Genomic DNA, 25989 nt, shown 5'->3' with positions numbered 1-25989 from the left:
TACCTTGGCGCAGTTGCAGGATGTTCTTCTGGACGTCTTGGGGGATGACGGGCTCGGGCAGCTCCTGGAGGAAGAGCCTCAGCAGGGACACGGCTGAGGCCAGGTCCGCCTCCCTCTGCAGCTGCACTGGCTCGCCGCAATCGTACCTCTGACGCAGCCAGTCCACACGCTCCGCATTCCCGTTCACTAGAAACACGCCCTCCACGTCCAAGTCACCTGCGCACATGCACAATGGACAATTGACGGCCTATTTTTTTAATGGAGTGTTGCCTTATGTGCACTGGTTCGACAGCAGCATGGGTGAATAGCCCAAGACAAACTTCCTCTGTGATAATAAAGTTCATTTAGATTCAAGTTTATCTCGTCATTGCTCCGTGTACCACCAGCTGCACTTGAAAATGTAAATGCCACTGTTGTTCAGTGCAAGCTGTTGTCCCAATGTCATGTGATAAAAGAGCCTTCCTTGAGAGGGCGATGAAGTCCGTTTAATTCTATAACGGTATCTTTATCACGACGAAGAAAAATAAAAGGGAAAAGAACTACCCTTTCACCTGCTATGCTGAATTATGGGAAGTATTCTCTACCAAATAAATATACAAAGAAAAAAAATGGGTTAAACAGCCCAAATTTGTACATAAAACGGGGAATGCTAACCACAATCTAACGATAGCTTCATGCTACATGCTAATGGACAGCTTCAAGTGCCAGTTTTTCCCCTTCTAATGGACAATCTGCTGTGTCAAAACGTTCGTAAGGACCAGATTTGGACTCCAGGTCATTTGGGTGTGCTGGGCCACGCACCTTTTCTGTTCTAACCTGGTGTTCAGCGGGCTTTCTGACTGGACAATAGGCAGTGGGTAGCAACTTTTACATCACGTAAAATGTGTTTTCCTTTTTACATAAATGAATAGTGCAATTGCTATTAGTAAAGAATTATCCGATTTTTAAACTTGTGTTCGGGGATGCACAACTTTTATATATTTAGAGAAAAAAGCCACACACTCTACCTTTAAAAACGTTAACTGCAAAGTGTATTGTGGATTCTCTACACATGCTTGAGTGATCCTATCCCATATATCTTGTGTTTGTCCATAAATATAGCATAGATACAGACGGCATCTCTGGAATTGCCCATAAATGGTCATGTTTGAAAACAGTTAAGGGGGAAAACAATTTTGAAAAAATGTAAACTTTCTCTAATTACTCAAAAACTACTTTAACAAACACTGAATTATGAATATAGTTTTCTACTAAATAAAGATACAAAGACATGGAGAGGAGAAAAGTGGCTCAACAGCCCATAAATACATAAACTCGTTTTTTCACTTCTACAAAACAATCTGCTGTGAGAAAATATCCATATGGGCCTGATTTACACTTGACTTTATTCATGTGATAAATAAGTTCATATTCCACCAGAAAATGTCTTAAAAGAGTGAAAAACTGTGTTTCCCAAAAGATTCTATTTTCCCCCTCGGCGAGGCCACGCCCCCTTCTGTGACGAGATGCCGTCTGTATCTATAGTTACTCTTCTGTTTAGCATTGCAAAAAGGAACGTTTATGTCCAAAACAAAAGGTTACATCGCAACGACTGAACAGTAGAGATATTATCATGTTTTGAATATGTTGTGGTGAGAAGCAAATGTGGCCGGTTCAGTTCCCTGCCCGTGAATGTACATTATGTAAAACCAGGCCTTTGTGACCCGTGAACACAGTGAAGAAAGACAACAGACATTCCTCTGTGTCGCGACCACGTCGGGCGGCTGCTTTAACATTCTGTTTCTTCAACATGATAAGATGAGATTTTTTAAACAATGTATGCAAATGTGTAGGAGATGTTGAGTCCTTATTTGAGCCTCTTTCTTTGCTGCAATAGCCTCTGTCTCACTACAGACAGATCGACAAAGATTAAGCATTTGTTGTGTAGGCCCCAATCAAGCAGACCCTAGGCGGCTGGAATTGACCGCTCACGTCCAGCATCAATGATTTTGTGGGGTAACTGGCTGTGGCTTTTACTAACCACAAAACAAAAATGACGACATGATGATTAAAAGTTGGACAGAGATAAGAAATCCAGCACGAAGTGAGCAGATTATTGTCTAGCAGCTTCACACAACAGAAGTGTCCACGTGGGTCAAGAAAATGGACAAGAAATGGTCAAGTTGGGCTTAAAAAGAAAGGCATTAGCGCCCCACATGTAAAAACTGGATGAATTCGATATATTTCTGCTGACTGTTGGAGACAGGGTGACCAGATGTCCCGAGAATTTTTGGGGCCGTCATGAAACATTTGAGCCAGTCCTAAAATCTCGGCTCTCTAGAATTTTTCTAGGCTCGGATCCCGAATCCAGCTGAAATTGTCCCGAAAATGACACTGACCAGCGGTAGTTATTGCCCAACTAAAGGCCAACGCACGCTGAATGAACACCTTTATTATTGTGGGAGAGCTGGTTAACGCGACAACGCTCAACCCTGTGTCTCCGTCGTCAAGTGTGTTTTTGGCTGAAAACAACTTGTGGCTGATCTGCAGATAACACGGGCAGTTCTCTGATCTGTGCCAGACAATAGGACCGCTGTAAACACTGAGGAAAAACAAGATCTGCCAACTCTAAGTTCCTCCGTAATAACTAGGGCTGGGTTGGAGGGAGAAAATACTGGCAGAGAGAAAATATAAGTTATCAAAAATTAGAAGAAAAAATGCGAAAATGAGATCAAAATGTGTTTTTAAATAGGAAAAAGTTGTAACCAGTAGTAACTAGTAATAGTCATGCATTGTTCATACGTCGCATATTAACTTGGAGATCAGTGGAAAAAGTATTTGAAACATTCATCTACTCTTGACGCGTGAACGCTTTGGTGATATCATTGGACAACGCACGTGCACACCCCTATAACCCATCAGCAGTTTTGCAGCGTTGTATCTTATAATAAACAAATTTCTAGGTGGATCAAAACTCCCGACAGTAACAAGGGCCGGTCCCAAATGATAAAACTCCTGAGGCGCCCACTGCACTCCTCTGTCGGGTCTAAAGCTGTGAACCATCCCATGCCCAGTGGAAGTGTGGCCTTCCCATGCCTGGCTTCACAAAGGACTTCTCAGAGCTCGCTTTTGTACCTTTTTTCTAAACAGTGAACGCTTATTTTGAATGCAAGTCACACCCGCACATCTTATTCAACCATTTAATCCAACATTCAGAAAGCAGGGAAAATTCAATTGCTGGTGCTCCAGCCCAAATGATTGGATTTATCCGTGCCCGGGGTACGTCCGACAGTGTTAACGGATGCGAAAGGCATTTGCCTGAGTGTTAGCGGAGGACTGTGGCGCTCCTCGCAGCTGAGACACCGCTGTCGACAGAGGGCTTATGTAACGAGAGAGACCAGTGGAGCGTGGAGACGTTGGCTTCATCTTATCGAGCCGCTGGGTGAGACATATGTGGCTGCTGAGTGATGCAACGCAGTCACATCAGGTCACACCAACACCTCAGTCCATAATAGGTGTTCAGTGATTGTTTATGTAAGGTATTTGGGACTATACATTTCAATGACTTTTTTGTTTTGTTTGACAACACATTGAGTGCCAAAAACGGAAAAACTTGTTTTTGCGGGGGGTTTTATTATTACGAAACTAGACACTGTAATACACCTTATGTGTGATTTTGGGAGCTCTGTGATGAACAGAAGTTTAATAAATGACAATCAAAAGCTTGTGAAAGTCACGATCTGGACATTTTATATATTATTGCATTTCTTTTCTTTGTTTTTTGTCCGAGGGGGCGTGGTGTTGTGTAGTGAACAGCTTTAAACCCAACACTTCTCTCTCGCTCTCCGAAGCGCGTTTGAAAAAGAGATGTTGACTATTGATCCTCGGTTACAGGAAAGGGGTAGAAATTTCATAAAGGCTGTGCAACCATATTTTCAAAGGAACTACTAGCAATATCACTGATGTTCTAGAGTGGGTGCTAACAGGGTTTCTTCTGGTACTTGTCAAGCAAGTCTGGTTAGGAGATTAGTCATGCTTTATTGATGGGATAAGTTGGAGAACCACTGCTCTGGAACATAATATTTTCAGTGGCTGGTCCGAGGCTCTGGAACACTCTGTTTACACAATTACTACAATTCCTCATTTCCGAAATATATGTTGGGTCACTTTGCGCATGCACAGCCTCAAACAAGTGTGAACGGCCGGAAGTTGGGACATGGTTGGGACAGGAGTAAATGAGCCAGAACTGTAGAAATATTTGTGCAACAGGGGAGTGCAAAAGCATCTCAATTCATCATATTGGGTCTTGCTGTAAGGCCATACCATCTCTGTAGTACAGGCACGATTCCATAATAAATCATCTCAACATATTCACTAATGCTAACGCGGCTAGTGCTAACATCCAGAGCAACTTACAAATTCTCTCACTGAGAAGAGTCTGAACCTGCTAAAATATAATGTAAGACTTACATTTGCAGTGCAAACATGTCGCCTTTAGAGTAGGAGAGGAGTAGTCAGAACTTAAGTAGAATCGAGTCAAACAGCTGTAATCGGGAGTTCACATGGCTACTTAATATGCGTAAACAAAAGGATGTAATTGACTGTGATTCCCCTGTTACGCAAATATTTCTGCAGTTCTGGCTCATTTACACCTGTCCCTCCTTCCAGCCGTTCAACACATATTTTGGAAAACCCCTGCTCTCACCAACACACAAGACACACAAGAAGTGTCTCCAATTTGTCAAGGGAAAAAACATTATAATAATATGAGATGTTTCCTGTGGTCAGATTAGAGAAATGGAACGATTGGAAAACAAACACATGATGTAGGTTTGGCGTAAACAAAGAGGTAGCCATATGGAAAAGTACCTCCGATATTCTATCTCATACTTATAAAGGGCACTGAGCCCCTCCTTAAAGGGCCTACATTATGCTTTACTCAGGCGCCCTAACCTAAAAACAATGTGCACATCTAGAAAAGACAACTCAGGGAATGTGCTGCTAGGAAGTGTACTTCTACAAAACGCCAGCAGATGGTGGTGTCGTGTATCTAAACCACAGCCTCACCGTGCTCCTCGATGTAGTCCACGATGTGCTTGACCAGCGCGGGGACCTCGTGTCCGCCGATGGTGTGCGCGCGCGTCACCTCCTCCAACGGGACGCCAAACACCCGCGTGCTTTGGGCCGAGCTCCCGCCTTCATCGCCTGGCAACGGAGAAACGCTCTTCCTCATGGCCCGCTCCTCCTCCTCACCACAACCCCGAGGCCTAGCGTCTGTCGGGGAGGAAGGGCACAGGCATGTTTTACAAGGACGACAAAATCAGGAGGGAGTCGTGTAGACACTTAAATCAGCTGCCCAACTCCTTTCCAGCTCTCACAATACCTGAATCCCAGTGCAAGTAAAGAAATGGTGTTCTTTGCTTATAGACAGAATAAGTGTAAACTAGAGTGTGCATTAAGTAAATGTCCAACCAAGAGTCTGCTTTATACACTGTTGCTTAGTAACAGCAGCTATGCTAGTCTTGCTGGTGCCACATTACAAACTCTTTTTTTTATTACGCTGCCTTCCAGTGCTCTGGGAAAGATGAATGTTCCCAGTTGGGAAGCGGAAATCACCAGTGCCTTGTGTTCATGTGCTTTAGTGGTCGCAGCAAAGCGAAAAAAAATTGTCCCTAAAATGTTGGAAGAAATTGTGGCACAAATAAGGAAAAAAAATATGTAAAAAAATATGTAAAAAAATAAAATAAAATAAAGAAATAAAAATAAAAAAAAGTATTGGGAAATTGGGAATTAAAAGGGAAAAATGAGGGAAACAAATTGGGAAAATTAGGGCAATGTTAAGAAAAAAAAATTTAAATTTGGGGGTAAATGGGACAAACATAAAACATTTAAAAACAAATTGGGAAAAAAGGAAAAAGTGTAAATAATATATGTCAATATTTGTTTGTTTTAAACATTTGTTGTCTTAAATGTACGAGGACTATGGATGGAAAGTAGCCCAGGACTAAATCTGGCGTATTTACACAAAGTAACTGTACAAAGTGTTCATTAATGTGCACTGTCCTCTCCAAATAAACAAATGAAGTAAAGTAAAAATTTAGCAAAAATGGGGGAAAATATTGAAAAAAATCTATAATTTATTTGAGCTGAAACAACATCACTTCCTTTAATGCTGTCCCTGGACCAACTGCATAAAAACTTGGATCTTAAAGGGACTAGATGCAAGTTGGTCGTTTTATACTCACTACTGCCGCCTCAGGTGTTACGCGTAACTGCAGTCTCTATATTAAGCTCGTGTGAGCGCGAGTGACAGGGCAGGATTTTAGAGGCAGTTCTGGTGAATAGGTCTGGGCTCTATATAGTGCCTTTAAGACATAAGGTTTTATTTTCAGTTCTTTTTCGATACTTCCACTGTTTCAATACCGGTACGTACCAAGACTATTTTTCTGCTACCAGACAGGCATCGTTTAACGGTAATCCAGCCCTATTTTTTCTTTTACTCGGCGGCACGGTAGCGCAGTGGTTAGCGCTCTCGCTTCACAGCTAGAAAGTCCAGGGTTCTATTCCCACCTGGACGGGGCCTTTCTGTGTGGAGTTTGCATGTTCTCCCCGTATCTGCGTAGGTTTCCTCCGGGTACTCCGGTTTCCCCTACCACTGGATGAATGATGTGTGTGTATGAGTCAATGTATGGTGGTGGTCAGGTCGTTGGCGCAGACGTGTGCAGACGCAACAGCGCTTCTGTCCCAGGGGAAACTGACGCTACAAGTGAATGTACAATTGTCTCATGTAAAGCTGGGACTGCAGATGAAAATTAGCCATTGTGGCTAACTCTGGCATATTTACATGTGGACTTTGAGGACTCATGTTAATTAATATGCACTGTCCCATCTTAAATAAATAAATGAAAGCACTTTTATTTATTTATGTCTGTGAAAGGCGCTATATAAATAAAGATAAATAAAGATCGTCTTCTTCTTCTTTTACAGAAAATGTAATTATTCTGCCTAATTCCAGCCAAAAAAAACAAATTCTGTGAGACAGAGCTGCATTAAGCAAAGTCTACATAATGCTGTGGGACTCAGACCTCAAAACCTCTCAATGACAAAACTTTGGACTCCCCTGCTGCAAAGTATGGAGATACTAGGTCACGTTTATAAAATATTTACTCAATAAAACCCACATGCCCGTAGGTAGTAGCACGAAGAGCCCTACCAGACCATTATTACACCCAACAGAAGACTGAAAATGTTGCTGTTTTAAGCAGATTTGTTGAAGCGTATGTGTGTGTGTGCGTGCGTGTGTGCATGTGTGTGTGTGCATGTGCGTACGTGTGTGTGTGTGTGTGTGTGTGTGTGTGTGTGCGTGTGTGCGTGCATGCTCACCGTGTAGCAGTAAAAGTGTGTCCTATCCGCTCCTCCCCACACCTGTGAAGGGGTAAAACATCTATGGCTGCTTCAGGTTGTGGCAAAAGATGAGCCGGTAGTTCCTCATTGACGGTCCGCTAATCCCTCGAGCAGGATCCTTCACTAGCTGCAGACACAAAAACACACCAGAGAGAAACATCAGAGGGGAAAGTCGTGGTTTCATTTGCGTCTCTTGGCGGCAGGGTTCCAGGATGTAAACCAACAGCCATGGCAGAGGGAGAGGAGAAGAGAAGAGAGAGCAGAACATGTTTGAAAAACCTGCTACTACTTCCTTACGTTTCTTGGCACGGGGTGGTATGCCCCGTCATGTCCGTACATGTCCCTTGACCATATATAAGGGGGGGCGGGGGGTGTTCATTTATGCATAGCGAACAAGGGTCATTCAGCACAGATAGCTCAGAGGAGATTATTAACAATGTTGTGGCAAACATGTTCAAAAATGTATTTGTACTCTTGCGTCCTCTTTGTATAGATAAAATCAACAGCTAGAACCCAATTGTGTATGAAAATAGCCTAAAAAATACAATTGGCCACTGCTAGAGCGGCTAAGTGTTTTTTGTATTTTAGTTTATGAATGCATGAATGAATGCTGTTATAACTGTTATAATAACTGATAAGTTGTAATGATCAGATCACTTTATGTGAGCTGTTCATATGAATATAAAATAGCCTGTCCAAAGGATAGTGTCGAAAAGTCCTGTGATCCTTGTTAAATGTTTTTCCATTAGTTTATTAAGTTATTCACCTTATTCCGGAGCCTCGCGTGGGCGCCGCCATGAATTGTGCCCGCCCCTTTTCTCCTATCTGTTAACATGGGACTGAAGAAGTCCACATAAAATCAGTTACTACACGAAAACAAAGCCGTTTTTCGGCCGCGCAGAGAAACGGTGCAGTGTCGACATGTTGATGCAAATGAACATTGGACATTTTACACAAAACTAAACATCAGATTTGAGCGGAGAATATTTTCCCTCGTTCTCCGTTAAAATGAACGGGCTTCGCGCTCGACCGGAAGTGTCAGGACAACGGAAGTGCCGAGACAAAGCAAAAAGTGGCAAAAGTGGGCGGGGCGGAATAAGGTGAATACCATGGTCTGGGTGAATACCCGATTCTGTTTGGCTGGACGGTGTCCGTTAAAAAGTGATAATGTACACCTAGCCCGGCAACAGTTAAATCACACTCTATATCACTCCACTGCAGCTGTTTCCATAGTAACAATAAACAACTGAGCTGGAACTACTTTCAGGTAAAAGAGATTAAAAAGTGAAATAACTCCTGCCCAGGACTTTAAAAAATAAGCAAACAGGCCCCAATGAACAGTTTCAGTTTGCGGGACCATGGTTTAAGCGGGATAATGCACTCCGAGGTGTCTACTATCAAAATAACTGGACTCTGCGGAAGCGACTGTTCATGCCTCCGCGTCGTCCAGCCATTTCTGATAATGGACACCTCGTTGTGCATAATCCCTTGATCATTGATCTGTACCATCATGATAAGAAATAAAATACTTTATTTATCTCACACTGAAGAAAAGAGGACGCACAAAAGCTGAATCGGAGCATCATAAAAATTTAAAAAAAAAATCTAATTTCACCTTCTTTTTGTTGGCTAGGAAATAAATACAAATAAATCCCTCTGAAAAGTCCAGAAAAGCGGTCCTGAAAGTTTTGTAATGTGTTGTAATGTAATGTGTTGATTACAAGGGACGTCAAGAGAGAAAAATCTCCACCTCGTCACCTCTGTTGTTTAGTTTTTCACTTCACTTTCACTTCACCTTCAACGTCACCAAAAATGTTGCTCATTTTGGCCAAGTATGAAAAGAATATCAGAAAATCTGTTGAGTTGACTCTATTAATTGTCTTTGATTCTTGGCAGTGACTCGCAGACAGGTAACACGATGACACCGACCGATAAGGGGCACTTAGCGTTCCCAAACTCCCACCGCGTCGCCTTGTATGAAAACCAACCCCAAAAAGGCCTCAGCAGTAACTAAGGATTTGCTCTGTGTTGGAAATGCCTGAAAAGTCCACCCCAGTCCGCCTCGATCCCGGCGGCCACGGTTGGCAGCCTTGTGTTTGACAAAAAGGTTGTTGTTCACATGGAAACAGAAGAAAGCTGAGAAATGTGTCCTGAAAAAGGCAGGAAAGTCGTATCAGACGTATCAGGCAGCGAGGCTCTGATGCTTTTAGCTTGAGTGCGAAAGTGGAATGAAACCGCATGACACATTGGGCTGCACAACACACTACTAGATTATTGTTATTCTGATATTAGGTGATGCAATATCCAAATCAAATCACAATGCTTTGAAAAATCACTGAGGTTGAGGATTTGACTGAGACAAAACAGCCCGGGCTCAGTTTTGATAATAATTTTCCGAATTTTGCTTTAGTTTAGTTTATTTTCCTTTGGTGCCAAAACAAAGGCTTCAGGTTTGAGAAAGAAGTTAAAAAATGCGTTATTTCTGAAAGGTGACAAGTGCTATTTCATTATCCTACTTTCAAAACTATAGGAGAGCCATTTCTGAGCCCTGTGGAACCCCTGAGCCAGTAAAAGCTCAAAATAATTACATTTCCACACACAAACTTAAAAACCTTAAAAGAAAAACAGAAAAAACAACTTGTCAACATTCCTAGTTGATACAGATTTAAAAAATAAAAGCAGACAAAACCGTAATTATACGCTACATTAGTTGTTTTTACCCAGAAAAATGCTAAATTATTAAAAAATAGAACAGCTCAGACCACTTTCATCCAAGCAAAAGGCCAAAAGATGATAAAATATTCACAAGAGGTCATGAATAAAACAGCAACTTTCATCCAACTTGCCTCATGTTTTAAAATATTGCATTGAAAACCCGGTCTGTCTGTACTTTTGGCACAACCCAAGATGAGACATAGAGAATATATATCTGAATGGTGGCCCACAATGTTGCGAGCAGTTCCCGCTCTTACTAGTTGCAAGGGCGGGCAGACCATCATGGCCCGTCACCTTTTCAGTCTTTGCTGGTTCTCCTTAAATACACTAAAGTTCAAAGTGCAGGCAAACTTTAAGCAAAACAAAGTGAACTGGTTGACCTCTGAACTATGGCCCAATTTTCCATACACTGCCTGGTGACAGAGCTATGTGACCTGAGAGTGGAGTGTTTGGAGATCACTTCTCAGCGCAAAGAAAACGCAAAGAAAACCACAAAGCGAGACAAATGACAAATGTTTAGAAGATGGAATTGTGTCCACTTTAAAAAAAACGCTCCAAGATCCAGAAGGAAAATTCTCTTTTATTTCTTTTCTAGGCTTTTTGGTTTGGAAATAATTAGGGGTGTAACGGTTCAGTACAGTTTTCGGTGCATCGCGGTGCAAGAACAATATTTAAAAAAAGTTGTTTTTGAAATAAAGTAGCCAAATGCTTATCCTTTAGCAGTATTGATGGTCTCAGAATAAAATAGTCAATGATTTCTAATTTTTCAAAGCTGCTTTTTAATAAAAGCTCAAAGTTTTGCTTTCCATACACGGCAGCTAAAACACTCACTGCAGCGCGTTTGATGTGAGGCTCGTGTTTGGGCTGTTTCTGGACAATATTACACTTGGACTTTACTGGAAACAAAGTTTTTGAGGCGGATTATGACCAAGATTGGATCTTACACATTTGTGTGGCGCACTGGATCTTCACTCGTGCAGCCTGGCCGTCTACAGGACTCGGAGAAACCTTTACAAAGCCACGCAGATTTGTTTTTGGAGGACAAAATACAGGTGTGGAGAGTCTACAGCCTTCAGTTTAGTGATGATGACACGCATGTACTCTGTGTTTAGGTGCGCACATACACACTGGCACCACCTCGCTTAAATATGAACAAATATAGACTCAAACACTTTCATATGGTTCATATCGTCAGATTTTTGTGGCACGGTGCATTGTTACACCCCTAGAAATAATATTGTAAGAGTTTAAAGACATGGCAGCGATAACCGTCTATGTGACGACTGACTATGGGTAATTGTGTTGAAAAGAAAGTCTGGTTAATTGATCACAGCGTTTACGAAGATAATTGCCCAAACTACAGGACACTTGCCAGAACACATGGCTACGTAAACAAAGTGCACCCTCAGTCCAGCTAAGACAGCATGACTCTGCTCCAGAACTGTTTCTACTTTAAAGACTTAACAAATGAATCTGTGAGGTAATACAAATACTTTCTCTGTGACCGTTAGAGTTTCTATTGTCTGCAGTGAGTACCGTCCCAGTCGGTTTTTTACGGCTAGTAGATTGTAGCTGCAATGCTAAATGCTAAGGAGCTGCTGCCCAAATCCAACATAGGGGTTCAATTCCTACCTGGAAGGAGCTTTTCTGTGTGGAGTTTGCATGTTCTCCCCGTGTCTGCGCAGGTTTTCCCTGAGTCTTGCTGTTTTTAACCACTAAAAACATGTATAATAGGTGAGCCCTTGCCCACTGCTCCTTACTGTTTGCCCCACCGGCAATCGAAGGATGGGTCAAATGCAGAGGACACATTTCCAAAAGGGGGCAATAAAGTTCACCTCAACCTTACCTTATGCAGTGAGCTTAGCAGTTAGCTACGTCAGCTCAACAGCACCATATCTCTATTCAAGCTCGATCTTGGTGAAACAAGTGTGTATTCTCATTATGTACCAAATAACACAATTATTAACATATTGAACCACAATCTGCAGATATTTCGCTAAATATATTCAAGCAAAGCAAAAATAGGAAACTAAGAAATTGTTTGAAAAAAATACTGTGATAATATCGTTAATCGTGGAATTACTTTGTCCAAGATTATTGTGAGTCAAAAAATCTAATATCGTCCCATGCCTGTCTGGAACTTTATAAATTGGTATTTTCATTTATTTAAATATATGCTAATCTCTGCTATGATTGGCAGTCGCTACATATCTGGCCCTACATTGCTATTAGGGCTGCACAATAACCACCAAATCATTGTTTTCTGCAGATTAGTTTAAACAAGTAGCAGTGTAAAGCCCCATCGATAAGAGAAACCGCTCATGTGCGATTCCGATGGATTGCTAAGTAGATCCGGTCCCCAATTTTCTTCCCTCCTCAAGACCACACTGTTTTCCTCTCCTCTCCTAAGAAGCAAACGTCTCCTTTTACACATCTCCGTACAGCATACATTTAGGCTACCTACTTAACGTTCTCTATCTGGGAAAGGACAGATTTGCCTGCAGTAGTTACATTACACTGCAATCTGGCAAAGGCAACGGGAAACAAAAGAACCCGAGCAAATGGAGGAGCCTTTAAATTGGACGCCACAGCCCTGCGGGAGAAAGACAAATGAAAATAAACAAAATTAGATGACAAAGACAAAAAAAAAAAAATGAGCAAAGTCTACGGAGGGTAGAAGAGCCACAGGCAGGAGGACGATAGAGCAGAGATGAAAAACGCTGTGAAGCCCGTCTGTGCCCTTGAAACGCCGAGCTGTGGCCTAGTTTGCACCCCGTCTGTGGGGAGCGGGCCTTGTTATCTCCCCTGCACTGAGGGAGCCGCGACTTATTTCATGGATAATATCAAATCTTTTTAAAATGAACTAATAAAAATAACTGGGACCAGGTGTGTAGGTTAAAATGTGGAAAGCTTCATTTGTAGTTCAAGCCGAGGTTCCTGTGAAGAGTCGGGCTTGGGCATTATTCATGAATTTATCACAAATATTGCACGTGTTTATGGACAGGGCGAGGATTAGGTTTTTGTTGTTGTTTGTGTATAACCCATGCTTTGTCCGCCTCGAGGTCACAGCGCCGAACGCCTACGGTCGAACACAAGAGCGGCTCTCTTTGCAACAAATAGAAAAAAAGTGTAGGAGGAGGAGACGCGCGGCATTTGGGTCAACTTGCTTACAGTTAGCTCGACTTGGCTGTTGTCTAATTTCTAATATTGGAAAGGCCCATTCACCTTTATGGGGATTTTCATTAACTGACACCAGTTGTGTGCTTTTTAACAGTTCCGGGAGAAAACATACGACTTTTCTCATTTGTGGTGACAGAGAAGACGTTAAACTTTGGGCCAGTCCTTATTTCATGACATCCTACCAAGCTTGCGATGTTGCTTGTTTTCAAAAATTCTAGAACACAATAACTTTTTTATGCAATCCCTCAGTAAAATCGCATTTACTTAAAAGAGAAGAGGGAAAACATTTCAAAATTGAAACCCTTTAAAATCACTTCTTCCACAAGAATTCACTGTATTACTTTAGTCAGATTATTTTTTTACATTGCAATTTTCTTTCTATATATATAAATATATTTATATATACTGACTGAAAACGTCTGGAGAAAGTGTCTGTTTATTCTCCCGTAGTGTCTAAGGGACATAACCTGGGGACAAAAAACAATTATCGACTAAATTAGTTGTCAGTCCGTTTCGTAGTCCTTAGTACTCAATAGGTTGCATTTATGTTGGTGACAGAGAAGACGTTAAACTTTGGGCCAGTCCTTATTTCATATAAATCCACCATAGAAATCTGACCTGTTCTTTGCCTCAAAACTAACCTTTAAGAAGAGTGGGTAACAGATTTAACCGTTCCCCTCACACTGCTTCAATAGGCAGAACGTTTTTAAAGCAGTACTAAGTAACTCTTGCCCCTAAGGCCATAATCGCAACTGCAAGTGTTACGATTTTTTAACTTAATGTCTCTGAGAGTAAATACTACGCTGACAGGAAAGGCGAAGGGAGAGAGGGATTTATGGAAAAAAAAAAATTATACAATGGAAAAAAAAATTTCACGCAAACTTGGCTGTAAATACTGTTTAAAGTGACGTTAGCCCACAGTTAGCTTTGCCCGTTAGCATGTTAGCTTCTTCTTCATGATTCCATTAGTGTGTATTGCTTTCTCCGGTCCGGTGACAGTCAAGTTGCAAACATGGTTTTCTGGCCAGAGACACCAGGGGGAGATGAAAGACCCTCCAATCATCCCATAAAAACTTGTACTAGTGCTGTGCAATTAATCGAAATTCGATTACGATTTCGATTACAACAGTTAACGATTACAAAATTAGCATAATCGCAAAAAATCGATCATAATTTCTTTTCCAGTTTTTTTTTGCATTTTTTTTTTTTTGCAAAGCAGACTTGCGTTTTTTCAGGCCGCTGGGATTATTTTCCCTTCGCTTTTCACGTGCCACGGCTCATGCTTTTGTCTGACATAAAAACAAACGGCGCTGTACGATAATGTCATCAGGCCGCGCTGCTCAGTTTACTTGCGCAGGTGTGATGGCTGGCCAGCAGGGGGCAGGTGTGAAACAGGGACCTCTCTTTAATCAAGGCATACTTGAAATCATTTGTACTTTTATGACTGTCCAGAAAACATAAAATATCATCATAGCGTTTTGATAAATAAATAAATAAAATAAAGATAGACTTTTTTTTAAAGGCAAAAAATAATCGTTTGAATAAGCGTGATTTCAATTATGACAAAAATAATCGTGATTATTATTTTTTCAATAATCGAGCAGCTCTAACTTGTACTACCCCCAGAGGGACTACGAAAATGATTTATTAAGGTAAACACGTTACTTAGTACTGCTTTAACAGACGGCGCAGCTAAATGGATTCATCTTTGAAGCGTTTTTTCTAAAAGTCCGATCAAAAACATACAGACCTTAGACCGATCTCCCTGTTAGCTCCACCTTTTCCCCCCACCCAGTTTATCTATTAGCAAAGTAGTGATTGTAGTGACATCTACAGCTTACAACAAAAGGGAGCGGAGACAGATTGGAGAAAGTGACAAGGAGCTGTGTAAACCTAGAGGCATGGTCCTGTGGCGTACATTAGCGTTTAATGCGCTGAAGGCGGGGGTCCCGCGGTGCCCGGCTCAGGCTGAGTAAATAAAGATGGCTGGAAGTAACAGCAGGCTTTGCGGCACAACAAAAATGATCCTCATGCCTGTGTTGTTTTTTATGAAGATGCTGCTGGACGAGAAGACGGAAGGTTCGTACACAATCGCCAACTTGTATAACGTCACTGAAGCCATGTCTTTTCACTGTTGTATAATATGTGTCACTTAATTTTATTTTTGCCACCCACCTCAAAAAAAAAAGTAACTGCACTTCCTGTCAGTGTCCAATAAGGAAGTGAAAATATAAAAATAGCAAAAATGGTCAAACTAAAGAAAGCTGAGTAAAGTTTTTAGCAAAATCTTAAATACAATTGTGTTAACCATGTTTTAGCAAAAATTGTGTCTAATGTGTCATGTTTAAGCTTTTGCTTTTGTGGGTGTATACACATCGAGTGGCCACTAAACATCATCTAGTAAGATTAGGGCTGAAACGACTCATCGATTAATCGACGACTAATCAATTATTGAAATAGTCGACAACTATTTTAGTATCGATTAATCGTTTTCTGGTTCACACAGACTAAAATGGAGCAAAAGTGACATAAAAAATTTAGTATTTTTGACGAAAACCTACTTTGATTTTATATTTAGGGTCTGTAGTGTTTTGTACATTGTAAATTTCATTAAGAGAGCCTTAAAAAAACATTTCCCTTTCGTTTACGCCATCAACACATCCTCAAACAGCGCCACTTAAGCTATAATGTGATAAAAAAAAATTGAACACCATTCACAGTCAAGCGATTAATCGATTAATCGTAAAAATAATCGATAGATTAATGGATTACAAAATAATCGTTAGTTGCAGCCCTAAGTAAGATGTTAATGATAAAGAAACCACAGAAAAAATAAATCAATGCCATGAAAAGGACAAAACATACCTCCCCGTACATTAGTTTTGTGCCGGTCTTTCCGATTCATTTGTATGGGGATGGAGCGTTCATTTTAAATCGGGTTCGGAATTCGACGGCTGAAAAAATGCGTGCATTTGTAGGAATAGGCTCAGAGCTAAAGGCATTTCTGTGGTTTTCATGGGTAAACTAGCAGGTCGTTCTTTACACTGCCATGATGTTCTTGCTCACTGAAAGTTGTGAAACGTGCTTGAAAAAAGAAAAAAAGAAATGCCTTATGAAAGATAGTTTGGACAACAACTCACTATTTAAAGACAAACAAAAAAGGCATTGTTTCCTTGATAATCGCTTTCAGTTCACTCAAAATGAAACTTAGGTTGACAAGAAAGCATTTGATTCCGTCTTTTCTAATCAGAAAATTAGGCCTTGGATTGAATTGAAATTGGAACAAAAACTGGGACAACTTAATCTGTGAAAAAGTGTCGGTCACAACGGTAACCATTTTTCAGTTTCATCACCTGCAACAAACTAGGTTCAAGGACTGAACTAGGGCTGAAGGATATATCGTTATTGTATCGATATTGAGATATGAACATTCAAGATATCAGTATCTCAAAAGAAAAATATATTGTTGTCGTATTTATATTGAGATATGAACATGCAAAATATTAAAATCGACAAAGCAAGATATAAACGATATAGATTTGTCTTCAATCAAACTGCACTTTTGTATTCGTTCAGCCCTAGACTGAACCACCTTCATTACGCGGTTGTTTCAAAAATGCCTGAACAATGAAGACAGGATGGAAGTTAATTAAATGTTCTCGTTAGTGACGTCTCCTCGCCGTCGGGCCGCTCTAAACTGTCTGTCACGGCCTTATGTTCGACCTGGTCATCTCCAGAAGTGGTTTACAGCCTGTGCCAAAAACTGCACAGTCATTGTACGGGACTTCAGGCCATTCCCTCTTCTGTTGACACAAAGATATAGTCTGTGAAATGAAAGGCAAGTTACTGTGTTATGTAATATGTTTGTGCTCCGCTTTTCAGCCCGACGATTTAAGACCGCTGTCTGCTGAATCACATCGCCCGTGTGAAAGAATCTGGAACCTTCCTTCAGCCTGAGACCGCACAAAGACAAAGGAGATCAATGTGAAATCAATTAGGCTCAATATCATCGTCTCACTGCCCATTTTACCAACTTTGAAGACCACAACACGCTACAGGTAACCTAATGACATCCTACCAAGCTCGTGACGTCGCTTGTTTTCAAAAATTCTAGAACACAATAACTTTTTTATGCAATCCCTCAGTAAAATCGCAATATACAGATTTACTTAAAAAGGCGAAGAGAAGAGCGAAAACATTTCAAAATTGAAACTCTTTAAAATCACTTCTTCCACAAGATTTCACTGTATTACTTTAGCAAGATTTATTTTTTACATTGCAATTTTCTTTCTTTTTCTTAATATATTTATATATACTGACTGAAAACGTCTGTTTATTCTCCCATAGTGTCTAAGGGACATAACTTGGGGACAAAAAACAATTATCGACTAAATTAGTTGTCAGTCCGTTGTGGGAGTTTCCTAGTCCTTAGTACTCAATAGGTTGTGTTCGTGTTCCACAATTCTGTTTCAGTTGGGGCACGGCCAATTTCTGAGTTCCAGGTGACATCACAGCATTCTAAAGGCCTGTAATATTTATACAGGTGGGGTAAAAATCATTTTGCTTTTGAGATTTTAGTGTTGGACAGAGAGACCATGGACCCAGTCAATGATATTGGTGAACCTATTACTTGTTGCAGGACAAGACTCAATCCCGTATGAAGAAAAGGGTTCTGCCTTTCAACCAGAGAATCTCCCACAGAGTTCCACAACATATTCTAGAATGTCATGAACCAAACTACTACAAGGTTATCAAGTTGAAAACGTGAGGCGGATTTGTGTCCGAAAACAGATCTGGCCTGGTTTATTTGGCTTTCGTCCATCACTCCTGACCTGCAGACTCTAATCCCACACTGTCGGCCGCTGGGCCGGTGTTTTCCCTCCATAAAGAAGCCAGGGTTCTTTTACAGACGGCCTATCTCTCACAGCGGGGGCCTGGGCCGTGGGGCAGAGTGAGACGTGCATACGTGAGAGCGGGCACGCCAAAGGCCCACACTTCAGGTTCATCTGACTCCTAACTTTGCTGGGAGCGTTACAACACCAGCTTGTTTCCATGGAGATGCTACTGATTTGCTTTGACATAATGAAAAGGTATATCATGGACATGTTTATGTGGCAAAAAAGTCGTTGACATTAGTGCATGTTTGACCTTTTGATGACCCAGTGCTGTATGGATGGTTAGCATCAACGTGGCTTCTACAACACTTCAGGATTAATTGTTTTTCTGGTAGATTTTCTATGCCATCTCCTTGGTTACGCATGCATTCAATCCAAAGGAGATGTTTCAAGTGATCCGAGTGTTGTAGAAAGTCAAGGAAAGTCAAGGCGCCATGCTAATCAATGATACAGCCAGGTCACTAAAAGGTCAAATTGGCACTAATATAAAGTTGTTCACGTAAAATGATATAATGTATTAAAGCTACGTTGTGCAAGATACAAAATGAATAGAATAAAAATACATGCATTTATTTCATTACAGGTACTCGGCTCAGCTCCCCTCAGACCTTTAATGGGAGAAGGGATGTCTCCAGCTCGTCTTCATGGAGATGTTGACAAAAGGCAGCTAAATATGAGATTCAAAAAGGTTAGGTCCTCATCCAAATCCATTCTTTGATTACTCACTTCAGAAAAAAAGCATCTGTGTCTAGCTGTTGATTAGGGCTATGTCTAGTGTTGTACTGTATTTTTTTTTACCTTTCAGTGACAGCTGTATGGGTGGTTAGCTTGGCGCCCTCGCTTTCCTTTTATTTTTTATGATTTCTGGTAGGTTTTTGGAATGGAATGTATAACCATCGATACGGTTCAATCTGCAGTGAAAACCTACAAATCAAATGATCCTTTAGCGTCGTACAGGCCACCGAGATAGTAAGTAAAGACGCTATGCTAACCAACAAAGCATCTACTGGGTCACCGAAGGGTCAAATCTGTATTAATATCAACTTTTTTTTTTTTTTTAGATAAAAAGTTACATGTGACAGGGAACATTAAGTTTACAGTCGAGTTCACAGTAGGGCTGAAACAACTAATCGATTAATCGACAACTAATCGATTACTAAAATAGTTGTCAACTATTCCAGTAATCGATTAATCGTTTTCTAGTAAACACAGACTAAAATAGAGCAAAAAGACATGACAATTATGTATTTTGGATGAAAACCTACTTTGTTTTTTAAAGTGAGGGTCTGCAGTGTTTTGTACATCGTAAATTTCATAAATATCGGTCTTTGTCTCGTCCAATCAAAGCAGAATTAGCACAAAGAGCCTCCTACAAACGTTTACTTTAAAGGAATAGGCCACCGTTTTTACATACTAAGATATGTTCTTAGCTCACTTTAGACGTGTTAATATATCCCCGTCTGGTCTTTGTCCGCGCGCTCTGTCACGCAAACGGAGCACATACGCAGCCTCTCCCACATGTCACATAGCTCCGAAAAAGCTCACGATAGAAGCTACCAAGCTCTTCCACGTGTTCCCTATTTAAATAAAGTTGCGTGAAGTGTTTTCATGCGAAGTATATTTACCCAGAAATGTAGCATGTCGATTTTATAAGCAGATAAAAAGGGGGACTATATTGTGAGGCGTAATGATACGAGGAGCACAGCGTCCGCGTAGTAACTCCTAAAGACTTCCCCCGCTCACTTCCGTCAATAACCTTTAGGAGTTACTGCGCGGACGTTTTACTCCTCGTATCATTACGCCTCACAATATAGTCCCCCTTTTTATTTGCTTATAAAATCGACATGCTACATTTCTGGGTAAATATACTTCGCATGAAAACACTTCACGTAACTTTATTTAAATAGGGAACACGCGGAAGAGCTTGGTAGCTTCTATCGTGAGCTTTTTCGGAGCTATGTGACATGTGGGAGTGGCTGCGTATGTGCTCCGTTTGCCTGGCAGAGCGCACGGACACAGACCAGACGGGGATATATTAACACGTCTAAAGTGAGGTAAGAACATATCTTAGTATGTAAAAACGGTGGCCTATTCCTTTAAGTTTACTCCATCCAAGTGTCCTCAAGCGGCGCCACTTTAGCTTTATGTGATAAAAAAATTGGAAAAAAATTCAATTTCCATGCACCTTTCACAGCCAAGCGATTAATCGATTAATCGTAAAAATAATCGGTCGATTAATCGATTACCAAAATAATCGTTAGTTGCAGCCCTAGTTCACAGCATCTACAAGTACATTTCTCCATTGTGAGATCAATAAAGGCCATCTTATCTTATCTTACTGACCAAAAAACAAAAGAAGAAAGAAGAGCATATAGCCCAAATAAACACACCCTTGCCATGTAATGTAAAAAAAACATATATATTTCTTTTGGTCAGCACCGCCCATGCCTTGCTTGCTTACAGTGCACAACTTAAACATAGGGAGGACACAATATCACAGAAAAATTAAACGAAAGTACGATAAGAACCACACGCCCTTCAGAACAAGGCTACGCCAAGATCACACGTACTCCTTGTTCTTTGCAGACGGCATTCTGTTCCCAAAAAAACTGCCACCTTTGCCGTTTACTAATTGTGACCATTCAAACTGCAGTTTCCCATTCGTTGGCGGTTATTCCCGCAGCGCCGATGCAAAGGACGCTGTTGTTTATGATGATTTTTTTTTTTTACGAGCAAGGTGTCAATTATTAACATCGCTGACAGCTACTGCAGAAGAGGAGTTTGGTCTTCAACTAGGAGACAGTATCCAAAACAAAACCATTCGGAGATAATCTTGGTCTTTTAGCAACATCCGCCCCAGCAAGAGCGACCTTTGCTCACAGCCTAAACGATCTCGGTCACAAAATAACCAAATCCAAACCTCGCAGGAGATTTCGCTCAAAGGGCAAAGACGCAAATTCTTTTTAATACAATGTCATAATATTCTTAATGTATGAATTCACCTCCAACTTTCAATACTGCAATAAGAAAATACCTGTAAAGTATCAGCAAGCCCCGCCTCCCTCTTCCTATGCTGTCTTTTATTAAAAAGATGATGTACATTTTCTCTTCAAACTAAGTGTACAAATTAGAATGCCACAAAAAACAGAGATGCTCTTGGAAGTAAGGAGTATAATACAACTGCAAAAAAAAAAAGAACAAATAGGTAATGCAGCAGCTGTTAATAACCCCTTTAATCCCACTTTAATCAAGCGCATTTTCTCCAGTTTGGCTTTACCCAAATCTAAAAGCTTCTTGATGCATAAAGTAATGGCTCATTTGAAAGGCAAGACCTGCATAACGGATTAAAATTTTTCTTTTACGTTGTCGCCGCGCTGTTTTTGTCATGTTTTCGCTACTTTCTTTGGCTTTTTTTGTTGTTGTGTTTTAAACTTTTCATAGTTTTTTTTTGTTGTGTTTTTGTTGCTTTTCATGCCTTTTTTTGGTCACATTTCATGTAGCTTTTTCATCACTCTTTAGACATGTTCTGGTCGCTTTATTAATTGTTTTATTGCTGCTTTTCTGGCAGTCAGTCTTTTGCCACTTTTTATCACTTTGTTGTTTTTTGCATTTTTCAAAAATCTCTTAAATCTTTAATCTTAAATCTTAAAGCTGAACATGAGATAATGCACTCGGTAAAGGCGGGGGTTAAGAGGTTAAGTTAGCTTCATTTTTATGAGATTTTTTTTTTTCTAAATTCTTCTAAACCAATTGGGGTTTTTATTTGTGTGCTTGGCCATTACAGAGTGTGTGAACTAATGTTATAAACTGGTTATTAACGTAAAAACAAAAAAATATTTCGTTATTTTCTACAATTTTAGACGGAACAGACGGCAAACAGTCCATAGACTAGCATTAGCTAAAAAAAAACATATAGATTTTTTTTAATTAGAGAAAAGGGCTGCAGAACAACACTTTATTAGCTTCCGGATTCTAGGGGAAAGCACCTCGTTCAATCTTTTATGTGAACAACAACTCCACAATTGTACATTTTTATTATAGAATTATGTTTACAACCTTTTCCCACAAAACCAAGCCGTTTGGACGACACGATCGAGAGCTCTATTCACTTCTCTGCCCTCTGAGTTGAGATGTTTTCAAATAACAAAATGCTAGGCTACCAATCAATGTTCAAGGATACACACACAGGCCCATTGTACTTACAATGTCACATATGGTGCCAGATCCACAATATCCTATTTGGCCTGAATCAGCCTAATGCCTTGAAAGCATTATGTAATGCACTGGGGGTGTTACAAAGCCTCCACTCGAGCCTCATCCCTGTTAAAACTGTCAAACCCTGCTTCAAAAGAAGAACGAAACTGAGCCTCATCTTTATGTGAGTCTTTTAGGGACATACCAGAACATTCCAAGGACCGACTGACCCACCAGCGAGCATCAGGAAAACGTCTTCAAACAATCCGAGAGCGAAACTACAGCCTCAATGAAAAGACTGTTCCCAGCGGCCATTCACCAGAAAACACTCGTTCTAGTCACAAAACGTCAACTCCAGGTGATTCTCGAGTGCCCTACATTCATTCAGCCACTATTTGCCGACGTAAACTATGGCACCGATTGTGTTTTTGTTTCCAACACAGCTTGGCTCCAAAAACACAGTAAAAAAAATGCTCGTAATAGCATTTTAACAACATGAAGTTAGCTTGCACAGGTAATTTGAAGCTGTCACTATTCACAGCTAGCTTATTAGCCGCTAATAGCATCTGTGTAATAAAAAATGTGCACCAATCATTGCAAATTACGTGATTTTTTTAGCGTTAGTAAGCAATTCGCGTTGATATAATGTCGGGTTAAATGTGCATGTGTGTAAAACAGCTGTGCCAGAAGGGTTAGAGGTAAAAGTGAAGCGGTGAGTACAGTTAGCTTCCGCGGCTAATATTGGGGAAGTGCAAGAAGTAGTTCAGTTAGCAACGCATGCTAATCACAAGTAGCATCAGCAGCTTACCAGGTCAAAACAAGCCGCGACGCACAGCGAGAAGCATCAATTGTTTGTCTTCGTATTTGGATGGAGCCGACGTCCGACGGTTCCTGTGTACGTGGGCGGGGGTTCAGAGAGTAGACTTGTGAACTAACGCCGGTAACATGTCAGAAAAGCAAAGAGAGGATGCAGCAGGAAGGAGCTCTGGAGGTTTGCTGTTGACGGATCGAGACTGTCGCGGCTTCACAGTGAAGTGAGTGAGGCTGGAGCTGCTGGAGGAGGAGGAGGAGGAGGAGGAGGAGGGCGAAGCTGCCAAACGATAACCCCGCCTCCGTGAAGCCGAGCCCAGGGACGGAGCCGCCAGATCGCCCGCCCCTCTGTAGCTAGGCAGAAACCAGGGACGAAACAGGCAACTTCAGGCGGGTTTGTTTTCCGCAGCTCGAGAAATGCGACTTCAGCAATGTGGGTCTAAACTACTGAGTCATTGTAAATAGACAGAAGAGAGCGTAGCTGGCCAGGCTACAAAATAATTAATGCAGTTTTTCGCTGGTTTTTGATTGACAACGTTTATCGTACACTTGGAATATTCAGACTGTAATAAATAGTCACTTACAGGGGGGCACATTTCACCCGCGAACAAGACCGTGGGAACCCAGGGTGCTGAGGGCGCTGCAGCACACCCTGGTGGATAGTTTGTGAACTGCAGGCAATATTAGCGACCTTAACTCCCACCTGAACCGAGCACATTTTCTCCAGCTTTACCCCCAGTCCAAAAGCTTCTGGAAAAAATGCTGTGAAAATAGCGACAAAACTGAGACGAAAACAATGATGGAAATGTAAGTGAGAAAGTAGTGAGAAAACATTGACAAAAAAAGAACAAAAAATGACAATAAATGTGATTAAAAAATGTCAAAAAAAGAACAAAAAAGAACCAAAAAAATTGACCAAAAAAGAGCAAAAAATGTGATAAAAAAATGACAAAAAAGAACAAAAAATTACCAAAAAAGACAAAAAAAAGAACAAAAAATTACAAAAAAGAACAAAAAAATGACAAAAAAAAGAACAAAAAAGAACAAAAAAAGACCAAAAAAGACAAAAAAAAGAACAAAAAATGACAAAAAAAATGACAAAAAAAGACAAAAAAAATGACAAAAAAAAGACAAAAAATGAGTTGGAGATGGAAAAAAAATCCATTTAGATGAGTTTTGTAGATCTTAGCTTTCAAATGAGGTGTTACACTGGTCTACAGGATTTGGGTAAAGCTGAACTGGAGAAAATGCTCTCGGTTCAGGCGGGAGTTAAGAGGTTAATAAATAGGATTTATCCACAGAAAAAGTATTTTGGGGGTAAATTTTGTCCCTCAGCACCCCTAGCTAAAATATCTTCCCACGGCTCTGCCCGCGAATTACACATTTAATTTTTTTTGGCCAAAATTGTATGTCTTACTATTATTGTTTTGATTTGGATTTTGTCTTTGCAATAAACTCGTGTTAACGATTAATCGATGCATAGGTCAGCGCAGTGAGCTGCACAGAAGACTGGGCTTTCAGCATGTCCACTATATTTTATACGTATACTGACAGTAGTGACTTCCCTGTACATGTAGGTTCTGTGTTGTGTTTGCTCGGCGACACCCTTTAGTAAAGCCTAAAGCACTGACTACACTATATTCACTAGGTATAAATACCTCTAATTTCACAGCCAACAGCCTAATCATTTCAATAAATTCCAATAATTTCAATAAATGTGACTTTAATATTACGAGTCATGCCTTCCACATCACATGCATTATGAACAGTCTTGGTTGGTACGCTCTTACATTAAAAATAGATAAATCATTTCACGGGCAAGATGAAATAATTTTGAAGGTCAACTTTGGCCTGCAGGCCTTACCTTTGACTAATATAGTCGAGATCTGTGGACCGATTTGTATTGCCCTCTTCAAATTCACCAAGATGGCATAGTTTATCAAGTTATTTCTTCATTTTTTAAAATAAACATTTGTTTGTTGGTTAAAATGTTCTACTCTATCAATCTTGGTGGACAAATATTTTACCTAGTACCTAGTCAAAATTTTGAGAACCACTGAACTAGATTATTTAAGCAGCTGTGTGCAGGGATGTAACAATTCATAAAAAATAAAATAATCAATGTTTAAATTTTTTTTTTAAAAACTCAAACACTCACAGTCAGTTACAATTTGTTACAAGGGCAACAATGCAGAAACATCTTTTGGTTATAAAATGAGTTGTATTTATTTTGTAAAAAAAAAAAAAAAAAAAGAAAGAAAAAATTAAATCAGGAATTTAAAATCGAAAATCGAATTGATTCGAGTTATGTGTGATAATTACAAAGGAGCAAATACCTTTCCTTTCTTTTTTTCATTCAAAGAACAGTAGTCTAAATTGCCATGACAGGCCTGCCTCTGGTTCTTTGATTTACTCTGCCATCTAGTGGGCAAGATGCTGAACAACTTCTAATGCCTGTTTCCACAAATGTTCAAATGTTGTTGTAATTTAAAACATATAATATAATGTTATAATAAAAAATAAAAAAACATTTCAATACAATAATGAAAAAAATATTGAAAAAAAAATATTTTAGTACATTCCATAGACCTTTCCTTTCCAAGCCCTTTATGTCAGTTTCCCTTGTGGATCAATGACATTTGTCCTTCAGTCCTTTAGATCAGAACTACCCTCTCATCCTCTCTATGATCATATCACATAGTGCACTGGCTGTGCAAATGCTGGTTCAAAGTATATTAGAAATGGATGCGTTTGATGTTTAGACGGTTGCAGTACCTTAGAAATCCACCAGAGGGAACCATTCAAACAGGGA

At 40.3% G+C, this 25989-nt stretch overlaps 1 protein-coding gene across 3 annotated transcripts in view; it reads right to left on the bottom strand.

The window, feature by feature from the left end:
- fam13b (family with sequence similarity 13 member B) overlaps positions 1–23421 on the bottom strand; it is a 73147-nt gene extending 49726 nt beyond the window's left edge. For all 3 annotated transcript variants that reach the window (XM_079557248.1, XM_079557250.1, XM_079557249.1), the window contains exons 1-4: positions 23176–23421; positions 7363–7510; positions 5047–5253; positions 4–216 (exon numbers count right to left, since the gene is read on the bottom strand). In XM_079557248.1, coding sequence (XP_079413374.1) covers positions 4–216; positions 5047–5212 — 379 coding nt within the window. In that variant the 5' untranslated portion in view covers positions 5213–5253; positions 7363–7510; positions 23176–23421. The remainder of the gene's footprint in view (positions 1–3; positions 217–5046; positions 5254–7362; positions 7511–23175) is intronic.
- Positions 23422–25989: the final 2568 nt, after the last annotated feature.

The sequence above is a fragment of the Gobius niger genome (genome assembly GCF_951799975.1).
Source record: "Gobius niger genome assembly, chromosome: 5".
NCBI classification, from domain to species: Eukaryota; Metazoa; Chordata; class Actinopteri; order Gobiiformes; family Gobiidae; genus Gobius; species Gobius niger.
Note: the sequence above shows the minus strand (reverse complement) of the source record. Positions and strands in the feature narration are given on the sequence as shown.